Consider the following 11,537-nt stretch of genomic DNA (forward strand, 5'->3'; position numbering starts at 1 on the left):
ATTGGATTTCACAGTTTACCGCTAAATCAGCACCTTAAGGCAAATAAAACTAGATTAATATGCAGATTACAAACTGGTCTGGCTTCAAAATCTCAATCCAGACTAAATTTAGTCTAGCTAAAAATTAGAAATATTTCAAAGGCAATTAAACTTTGCTGAACTTATTCTAGCTGCTTTGTGTTACAAATTATTAAATGTTCGTATCAGACAACTACCATGGTGATATTTTGCCCTTGAAAAGCTGCATTATCAAATTAATGAAAAACAGTCACCTTAAAGCTACTTGTTGAGGTGGGAGCTGATCTTTTCTTTTCTGATGATGTTTGCGTAGGGAATCTGAAAGAAACAAAAAGTCAAAGACAAATGTTATATTCATTTGAACAGACAAGATTTGGGCACATATATGTACATACTAAATGTATTTTTTTCTTTATATTTGATTTTCACTTATATGCCTTGAGACAGAGACTCCATGCAAAATGGATTTTTAGTTTTAAACAATGTATTATGAGAGGCTGCAACCACTTTAAGTTACTGCCAATAAATTACAGTGTATATATTGTGTTTAAAGTGAAATGGGATATATCACATTACACTTAAAAAGGTGGACATTTCTGGGCAAAATTTTCAAATATAATGCATCAAAATACATCTAAAATGTTGTTGGAGTTCATTTGAATGTCTGTGTGAAATGAATGTGTCATTACTCTCAGACAGATCCATCTGCTGGTTTTAGACACATTAGTGAATTTTGAATATTTTTTTCAGTGCTTGTGCACTTCAGTGTGCACATGCTACATGAATGCAGCATGCTCTTTTGTGTGTTATGGTGCACGTGCAGGGTTTGCGATCATGTGCATATGAGCGTGTACAGTTGTTGCATGTGTCAGAAAGCAAAGACAAACACCGTCTGTCAGCCTGTCTGCCTGTCTGCCAGCTGCTCCAGTGATTGATGTGGACGGAAACACTCAGACGGCTGCAGAGAAACTTCTCACCCATGAAAGACAAACTAGATGAGTGGCTCTGTCTTTTGATGGACGCAAAGGCATAGGAAAAGTGTCCACTAGTGTCCTAGTGATGATTTGTTTATTCTTTGTTTCATTTCTGTTTTAGTTTTTAAGACATGGCAGAGGATTTCATTTATATCTACAATCATACCATAGTTTTTGTGTTAATTGGGCGGTTAATGTCACATTTGTTTTTTATTTCTTCTTTTCCTGTTCAAACTGTGTAACTGTGTGAACGTGCTTCAAAATTCTTCTTAATTATATTCCTTGTGAAAATCATTACCAAGATTGTTTTTCAAAGCGATCACTGAGGCTTTTTTAAATTCATGTGTCGATAAAAAGCGTGTCTAATTGTCATTTAAAGGCGTAGCAAAGATATTTATTTTCCATCAGTGTTTAGCACTGATTGCGTCATTAGTAATCTTACCATCTGTAACTGTTGGACCATCTCTTCTCTGTAGGCGAGCTCTCGTTTCATCTGGTCCTGGAAATTATCTGAAATTAGCGTAAGGATCTATGATTAGCCTGAGCAGTGTTATCATTTGAGTAACTGATCAAGTACAGTTATTATGATACAGCTGATGAAGGAGAAAAACAGGGGGAAAGAGAAAGGTGCAGTAAGAGAGGGTACAGAGGAGAAAATGGAAAAGAACTTCAGAAAGACAGAAAAGGAGAAGTTGCCCTTCATAGTATGAAAAACGAAAGCAAGGTGAGTAAAAAAAAAAAAAAGACTTACGGAAGACAGGAAATGGTGAGGTGCCCTTCAGAGCGTGAAACTCTTGCTCCAGTCTCCTCCTAAAGTCGATCTGCTCCAGTAGTACCTTCTGGAGCTCCTCTGCAGGAGAAGGAGAAATGAAAATACGAGAAAGACAAAAGAGGGGATTGTCCATTAGAAATTAAAACAATAAAATACATCTTTAGTATATTATTTATTTCTGTGGTCACTCCAGCTGCGAGGAGTGGGAATATTTACCTACATGCTGTGTTACTCAAATTAGCAATCTTTACCTTTCTCCATGTTCTCGACGTCCTTCTTTAGTGGAACAGGAGAGGCAGCACCTTGTCTTTGATCACCTAAAAAACATGGAGAGACTTCATTCAGATTTTTTCCCATATATGCATTCTCAATGTCAGTCATAGTATCGGTCAGTGTATCGGTTGGGCAGTCAATTGTTTGACAGAGAGCAGTTGTTGTTCCATCCAATTCTACCACAACATCAGACAGTTTATTTTATATGTAACACATATCTGAGTCACATAAGCATAATCTTATCATGGACTCATTTCCCATCACTCCTGTCTGTTTGTATCTTTATGTTTGCATTAACAAAGTAAACCCTTCTGCATTGTCTCATCCTCTCCCTAACTGCCCCGTCAGTATTTCATGGATCACTGTAATTCCCTCCTTGGCCTCAAGATGTCAGTGTAAGTTTGCGGTAACAATATGAAGGCACCGTAGATGGAGACCTTTACTGCACTCACTCCCTGATGTTCAATCTCTCCTTACTGTCAGATCATATTGCTTTCTATTAAGAAAACAAAACAACACTACTTGCGTTCATAAATTAGAGTAGATTGATTTTGTAGCGTGTAACATTCAAGCGGAGCTCTGTGCTGAAATGTAAAAGTTTTGGCAGAAAAAATGGCATGCTTGCAGGTTAATGTGCTGTCAAACTGTTGCTTTATTATGTCAAAAAATGTTAGTAATGGTTGATGGTAATTTGTTTTGTCCAGTGGCTATGAAAACTGCAAGGTACGATAAAACGGCCGTAAATGTATGTAAAACAGTACTATTATAGTTATGCTGCATTTCATATGCTGTATATTAAGTCTGTGTACTTTTTAAGATGTGTTACTGCTGGAGGCAATCTACTTGTTGCTTTAAACCTTCACCATCTTCACCATATGCCTTTTTTTAACAAACATTTCCATCACATTCTGTTTTCAGATTTGCCCGGTTGAAAGTTTCTATATTGTTCTGCGTGTGTTTGTGTTAACGTCTGAATAGTGACAATGAGGCATTTTGCGCCTTAAATGAAGCGATCCAGCAAACTCGATATGTACATTCTCCTCCAGTCATTTCACATCCTGGCTCCTTAAGCCTCCCCATGCTTCTCTCTCTCATTTAGAGCAGAGAGAGCTCTCCTCTCTCCTTTCCTCTCCTCTCTCTGTCTCATTTGACAAGCAAATTTGCAGACAGTGCCCGAGGATAACAACCTCGTTTGACAGTCAATTAACCGTGAATAGTCAAAGCCAAGGCGGTTTGCATTACATAAATGGAAAATTAGATTATTTTTTCTCCCTAGAAACAGAGGGAGAGTTTAAAGACAGTGGAGGGGGGGTGGTGGGACTCGTAGGAATCAGGCCTTCTAATCACGTAGAGCTTCCCACCGCCCAGGGAGACGTTTGGCAATCAGGGGAAAGGTGGTCTCATTTAATTTGTTTCGTGTAATTTTTCGAAATACATTATACATTATGCGCAGGGATCATTACGGTGTGTGTGTGTAGGGGTTGAGGGAGAGGGGGGGGGGGTAGATATAAATGTTGGCACAGATGTCATAAAGCACTTTTAATGTCTTCCTGACAGATATAAAAAGGCAATAAGCTGTGATCTTTTTCAAACGGGAAAGGTTTTTTTGCGCTGAGGAGGGAAAAAAAGGCAATTATGTCGGCGGTGATATGGGTCTAGGATGGAGATTGCCAGCATGGCTGCTTATCTCTGAGCTGATGTTTTCTTGTTGAACTATAACGGCCCCCCTAAGAGTAACAGCCCCGGCGACAACGGCGCTAAAGAGAGCAGCTGTGGCAGAGGGCGGCAGAAGCAGCTTTCCACTGCTGTTTCATCTCTGTGTATTTATATGAACCCCCTAACTCACGTCTGAGAAGAGGAGATTGAGGTGGATGAAGCTGAAGACTGAGAAAGCTTTCCCTGACTGTTAGTATTCTGAGTTTCATTTGTGTAATAAGAAGAAATGCCATTTTTTTTCAAAGTGAGAGTTATTTAATCAGCAATGTTTGTTTTTGTATGGAATTTTTTTACACGGTGCACATTAATCCACATTGTGTGCGCTGAATACTAACAGGGAAGACCAACTGTAGCTTTTGATGCCATTAAATATTTAATAAAAAAGAAATGTGTTCTTTTTTATTTACCTTTTTAATTTTTATATAATATTTTTAAATATCAGAATGCAAATAAAATATGTTCCTGCTCTGTAGATAAGTTAATAGATTGCAATCCAAATTTGCTAACTTCCAATTACAACCACAAGGTGCCTTTGCAAGTTTTTTTTTTTTTTCCGGCTTTAAAATGATTAATTATGATTTTGTTCCACAGGAGTACTTTAAATATCATTCTAAAATATTGCTGCATTTTCTTCATTGATTAAATTGTGTCACGATCTACAGCTGCTCTGCCAAAACAGAAGCGAGAATTCGTACCTGAGCTTTCCCTCCAGTAGTCGGGTGCTGATGTCTCACTCTCTGGTACAAAGAAACTACTCTTCTCTTTGTTTTCATCTGAGAGAGAATGCGACAGACAGGAAGAGAGCTTCAGTAGGGCCCATTGGTTGAGCTGGTTATCCAGACACATGGAGATAACTAAGTGTGCGCATGGTGTGTGTCCTTCGAGCATATGCGTGTGTGGGCCATGTGAACGAACCGTCACAAAAAACCCCAGAAAAAGGGTCAGAGTTGGAGATGAGAGGAGCAAATGAAACGTCACAGGAATACGAGCCTCACAGGGACACGGAGGCACTATAAAACCACTCACTCAGACACTAAATGAAACAAAGATGCTATAATACAACTGACTCAGACGTCTGATGGAACAGATAGTGTGAAACAGTTTGCTGAAATAGATTGTGTAATGCTATTTGATGAAACAGTGTAAAAGCCTGTTCAAACATTTGATGAAACCAACACATTGTAAAACAACTGTAGGGTGAAAGATGTAGCATCAAACAAACTATGCAAGCAGTAGAGCAAGCAAAGTGTTTTTTGTAGATTATATAGCCTACGAAAGAGAAACTGTATTTTGTTTTTTTCAAATGCTAATAGTGTCTGATGTATTTTTAATTTTAAGCGTGAAGTAATTTACAGTTTAAAAAGGGTACAACGCTGATATGATATTCTATTGTTCTTTTTGATGCAATAGTAACGCGTCAAACAATCAGAACTATTCTATCTTTACCTACTGTGTAATCTACCGATATATGAACAGAAAAGGTTAATAAAAAAATGTCTGTGCTCACCAGAAATGCCAGAGTTGTCTTTGGTTGCATAGACAGGTAGTCCTTCATCTCTATTTTTGTGAACCTGAAAACAAAATACAGGCTGTTAGAATTTCATATACTGTACTTGTTATTGTATAATTCAATTACAACAGAGCAGAAAATAAGTCCTATAGGGCAGAGTAATGTCTTTGATATTTTGATTTGATGTGATGGTTATTGTTTACATCAACATTGGTTTCCTTTTTTATTCCAAGCACGTGTTATATTTTATCATAAATCTGGATCTTTCTTTTTTAACATATACCTTAACTCATTACTTGGTAAATGTAATCTCCCTGGTTGGCTCTCTGGTTTTCTACCATCCAATTGCAGCATTTATTTGTAATGATCCAATTTGGGGTATATGGTTAAACCCCCTTTTCCCTCTCCATCTCTGATATCAGTCAGATGTATTTGCAGTGTGTTACTCAATGGAAGATTTAACTCTGTTCCGGTTTAAAATGCTATTCAAACCCCCCCTCCTCCCCCTCTCTCTCAGCGGCCTGGTTAATCTGAGAGTCGACAGGTTAAAGATTAGAGTTGCCCTAACAGGCTGGGGTGACAGAGGGAGAACAAACACACTATGGCCATTAAACAATCCACACCTGGGCCTATTATCCAGGATCAGAGTGGGGTGACTGTTTCAATTTCTACAGGGAGAAACCAGCCTATCAATCTACGTATGCAGATCACATCACTGCCTGACTGCAACACCATTTAAATAATAATTAGCTAAAGTGGCCTGGGGGGATATTTACGTTTTTATAAGCCGGGTCCTCTCGCTGAGGTGGGGTGGAGCTGGAGAGAGGCAGGCTGGCAGTAGGGGAGGCAGGCAGGCTGGGGGACTCCTGCTGGACGGGGTCCGAAGAAGAGGGAGGAGAGGTACTGGAATACAGGGTGCCACTCCCTCTCTCCTTCCCTCTCTCCTCTCCATGACTGTCGCTCAGTGCAGGGAGGTACAGGTTGGTTTGAGTCTGTGATGGCCTGTTTGTGAAGTTCCCCTCCTCCTCTTCGTCCTCCTGCTTCGAAGACTCCACATCCACCTCCCCTTCCTCCTCACTCTCCACTCCATCCACCTCTCCATCTCCTCCACTGTCACTTCCGTAACTACAGCTGCTGCTCGGCGATAGCCGCTGGTGGCGGTCTGACCTGGACACCACGACCCCAAAGTCCTCGTCTGTTGCCCCAGTTACTCCTCCGCCGTTGCTGTGGAGTTTGGCAATGCTCTCGGCATCCTTAATGACGGGTCGGAAAGCAGAGCCATAGCTCGGCTTCCTGGTTTGGAGGGTTGGATTGTCCAGGAGTTTAAGCCAGCCCTCTGATGTCACAGGGCGGAGATCAGGGGTTACTGTTGTGCACTCTGGGTCAAACAGCCCGGATCTGGGTGTGGTAGTCCCACTGCCGGCGGCTAAGGTTGCACTGACACTATTTCCGTTGCCAGCTACTGCTCCAGGCTCGCTGGGGTCTGAGAGATCCAAGAAGGCCTGCCTGAGAGAGGGGTTGTCTGCCAGAGAGGAGAGGGCGCTGGGCTGAGGCTGGAGGTAGGTAGGAACAGGGATTCCTCCTGCTGCTCTTGGTGGCCAAAACATGCAGAAAGGAGGATAAAAAGTTTCTTTGCGGCCAGGCCATAAAAGACCTGACAACCCAGCTCCTTTCTGCCCACCTGAAACATCGCTGTCATCTTTTTTCTGCTGGCAGAGGCCGAATGCTGGAAAGGGGTATGGCGAGGGGAAGAGCGATGTGGGAGGGAACTTCTGCAGCATGCCAAAGCCTTTGCTTGGGACAGGGATGACAGGGTAGCTACGTGATGTCTTACGGGGAGACAGACTGTCTCCATCCAGATCATCCTCGTCTTCAAAGCGGGCTCTTTTCTGAGCACCCAGGTCAGACCCCATCATGTGAGGCACTACCGAACCTGGCAGAGTCTTCATAGGACCCATGGAGGAACAATGGGCTGAAGAGGGCAGGGCTCTCTTCCGGCTGCCTCCATTAAACATAGCTTTGACGTCTTCCCATGCAAAGACCATCTCATCAGCTGGGTGTTTGTCAGAGAGTTTGAGGTGTCGTCGCCAAGAGTTGAAGTTGGCAGCATCGGGTTGGGTGTATTTAGCGTCTGGTGTGCGGTGGGAATGGAAAATGAACTTGTTTGGGGAGAAGTACATGTTGCACAAGGCGCACTTTATGCATTTAGCCCTGGAGCTGTTGTAGCGTGCCGGGATGAAGTTACCACGGCAACCCCAGGCACACTCGTGTGTCACATCAAAGGAAAAGTTGTCGGGCAGTTTTGGTGGCGCGTTCTCTCCCAGGAATGACTTGCAGAGGCGCTCAGCTTCACGCTTGGTGATCATGCCACAACGGCGTGACGAGATGGGCATGGCACCAGCCCGACGGAGAATCTCCAACTGAACCGGAGTGCACTGGACACAGGTGATGCCCAACGCCACGCGACGATTATGGATCTCATTGTAACTGTAGTTTTTGAGGAGTGTGTTGGAAATCTGTGCCAGGCAGAGTCTCTCATTGTGATCAATGACCAGCGATACAATGGGAACGCCATATAGGATGACCTGGCCGACCTGGTTTGGCTTGAGGGGTGAGGAGGAAGAGGACGGAGAGGGGGAGGATAAGGAAGAGGATGAAGAGTGAAGATGGGCGGGTCTGGGTGGTGTCAGGGGTTCCTGCTGGTAGGGGCCTGTTGAGCTCGTCATTATGATGTCATTCGGGCTTGAAAGATGGGTCTTGTCCATAATGGGAGGAAAACTCTTTGTAGAATGACCTGCATGAAGAAAGTAAGAAAGAAAGACACATAAAAAAATGTACCATAAAAAAAATCATGTTGTTACAGTTTTTACACATACACTTCCTTCCTCTTAGTATTACACATAATATGAAACAGCTACATAATTACGTATGATATACTGGTAGGTGTGCCCAAAAATGCTTTGATGATTTATGGAATCTTTAAAAAAAAAATGAAAAAGAAAAGAAAAGGTGGATATTGAAATATTGAATACTATTTCAAATTAAATACATTTAAATTAAATGTTACCCTATTTTATTAACACAACAATCTTGTTTTTATTCTCTTCCTTTAAGGAACTGGCTACATTTGGAAATGTGATACTTCAATTTTACTACAAAAAAAAGTAGAAAATCATCTGAACTACTCTTACAAAATAATTGAGGGCACAGAACATTTCTAAACTGAATTAAGATACTAAATCAACATTTATTTGTGATACCAATTGAAGATTACAAGTACAATTACAACAGTTATTTTATGTAGTTCCTCTCCAGAAAAAAATCAAATCAGGAATGTCAGTAAATTAATTTCTTTCCAAAAAATGACAGCCTTTGTAGCAATTCCCAGCTCTCCATTGATAACTGTAAAGCGATGAGTGTGTCTGCCTGCATGAGTATTCAGCAGTAGTTGGCTAATGCACGAACTACGAAAGCGGTTAACACATTCTTGTAACATAACGGTTACAATTAAAGTACAATATTATTCATATTTTCACCCAAATGTAGATACAGGAATGTTTTAATATTCTAAAATATCCTTCGTATTTAGAAAAGTGTCTTACTCAACATAAATTATGTCTAGACCTTATTTTCCTATAAGAAAGTTGGTTGTGGCACTTTGATGTGGTGGCATATTCTCCGGACAGTCTAGTCTAAATACTATGTTCCTTCACCTTATTAAAGTTAGATATATTTTTAACAGTAGTATTGTACAAATGGCAGGAAATTGGCGGTGAAGAGAAAGTGTGTTTAACTGGAAATGTTCATGTGCTGGGTGACATCAAAATAAATTAAAACAGTATATTGTAATGTTTTGAATGCGCAATAAAAAGCACATTTTTTCAACATTGAATATGGTGAAAAAGTTACCTTACTTGGAAATTGGTTTTAGTATTTCATGAAGATGACAACTCCTGAAATTAATATTTTAGAAATCATCATCTTACCGACAGCAGATCGATTAAAAAAACAGATGAAAAAACGATTCTCATATGAGGTCTTAATAACAAAAATCACATAAATAACAACAGAAAAAAAAGAGAGAAATTGCTTTCAGGTTTTTTTTTCAATAATGTCAGGAAATGTCTAACAAATAAATTGCGAATACATTTATGATTTGCAAATTGCATCTAGAGAAAAACAATAACTATATTAGCAAAATAGAATACAGAATCGCAAGGTGTTCATATTAAACACACAGTTTCCGTTCTGAACTGGAACTATTTAATTCAGCGCAATAAGGAATAAGACGGACTTGTGAGGCCGACCAACACACTGTTTAGTTGATGAGGAGCAGAAGGCCTAGAGACAATAAACCAATTAACACTCTAACTCCATAGTTCAGAGTTTGGCTTCAACTTACACAATATGTTGAACAATTAATAATTAGTGTAGTTTAATTTCAATGAAAGTAACAGGTCTTTACTAAACTAGCGCTCGTCACTTATTCCGACATCACGCCTTTCCATGGGACAACATTAAAAGCAGGCGTTTATTTATCTAGCAACAAAATACGATGGTAATAATAACAACAACAACAATGTTAATAATATTAATTATTATCATTACAATAATATGCCTAACATAATACGGCAATGGCCCACAGTGTTTTTAAACTATGGTCAATGCAACGGAATGTGAGAAGAAATCCACATACATTTTTTTTTTATCCCTTTTGACGCATGTGTCTTTCCCACACAGTTTACATTAAGTACGCACTTTTAACCCGACATTGTTACCAACTTTACAGCAGAAATAGTGGAGCGGTCCTTACCTCTGACTCCCGAGAATACTCCCCAAACGGTCACGGCGTCAAAGAATATCCCCGTCACGAGAGAAATCGAGTTATCCTACACAGCTTGAAAAATCTCATTGTTATCACGCATATGAACAGATTTCACCGAGTTATATCCGGGAAACACATGGACTCGGTACCGGCTGTCGAGTGAGGTGCTCGTGAGATGTGAGTAAACTGCGACGCGCGCGCCGGTTTTATTCGCATTACAGAGACACCACGCGCAGTACTAATCCGTCTCTCTCTCTCTCTCTCTCGTGTTTGATTGGCGTGCAGCGCGAACTCAGCCCACTACGCAGGACACACACACACACACACACACACACACACAGTTTACACACTTTACTTCACGTCTCCGTCACGCGCCGTACTGCTTCGTCCAGCAAAGTGACGTCTTGCTTGCCGCAACTCAAAAGCTGGAAAAGTGAAACTAACTAACAGCGCGGGGGAACGGAGAGACGCACGAGCATGAACTCTAAGCATTTGCGCGTGTATACCTCTCTGAAGTCTCGGAGGGTGAAACCCTGAATAGTCTCATCCACCGTACCGACAACAAGGCAGACCAAACCAAGAATTTAAGACTGTCATAACTGCAGCTAATTTACTCCCTATATTAGTGACCTAATGGATATTCGTTTGACACTGCACACTGCAACCTGCCATAACTACAGTACAAGCTGTCGCCATCAGATGGGTGCCTTCTGGTCCACTGCACATGCTTGGGAGGGGGGCGTCATGGGGGGGTTTGGGGGGGGGGGGGGGTGTTCTGACATTTCATAGTTTGGGCAACTACAATAAACAACTGAGGAGTGTGGCTTTTGACTCACAACCCCTGAGATGCAAATTATTACCAACAAACTGCTGGCAGCAGACACAACCACGGGAAAAGCTTGGCACCTGGAAGTGTGGCTTTTAAACACAGACAGTGTGGAGTAAAACATCAGCTGGATCATACAGGGCTGAAGAGAGAAAAAATAAAGGCTGACACAGCAGACAGACAGACAGGCAGGAAGTCTTGGGTTCAGAATAATGGCTGTCAGTATAGGCTACAGCTGATTCTCACACGCAATGCAGAAAAGGCCTCTCGAAATAGGACTCTGTATGCATGTGCAGGTTGTTAGGTTTTTCCCAGGAGATAAAAGGCAGCAGGAAGCATACTGCAGCCTATATCGTCTGTTGTAATTGAGGGTCAGAGGAGCTCCCAGATAGCGCCTAGTCCTATAAAAGGCAGTGAAAATTCACATGAAGAGGGCCCTCAAAAATGTCAGTGTATATTATTTCTTATTTGATTCAACAAAATGGGGGTGGGTGTCAGGACCGGTGTTTCCTCAGAGGGCCCAGAAATCCCTACCTACACCCCTGCTCCAAGCTTTTAAACCAGGCATGTTGCTCCTGCTGCTCAATTACTTCTTCCACTAAAAATATGCAGGCAAATTACAG

General features: G+C 41.3%; 1 protein-coding gene across 1 annotated transcript; it reads right to left on the minus strand.

The window, feature by feature from the left end:
* Positions 1-279: 279 nt before the first annotated feature.
* skor2 (SKI family transcriptional corepressor 2) lies at positions 280-10,136 on the minus strand (the record flags this gene model as incomplete). Its single annotated transcript, XM_083929667.1, has 8 exons — positions 10,077-10,136; positions 6,040-8,057; positions 5,261-5,324; positions 4,449-4,526; positions 2,016-2,081; positions 1,744-1,842; positions 1,435-1,502; positions 280-336 (listed from the first exon to the last, which is right to left on the minus strand). The coding sequence occupies exons 2-8, from the start codon at positions 8,026-8,028 to the stop codon at positions 280-282; spliced, it is 2,421 nt and encodes an 806-aa protein (XP_083785793.1). The 5' UTR covers positions 8,029-8,057; positions 10,077-10,136.
* Between the last annotated feature and the right edge of the window lie 1,401 nt (positions 10,137-11,537).

This window comes from Echiichthys vipera, assembly GCF_963691815.1.
Source record: "Echiichthys vipera genome assembly, chromosome: 16".
Taxonomy (NCBI): Eukaryota; Metazoa; Chordata; class Actinopteri; order Perciformes; family Trachinidae; genus Echiichthys; species Echiichthys vipera.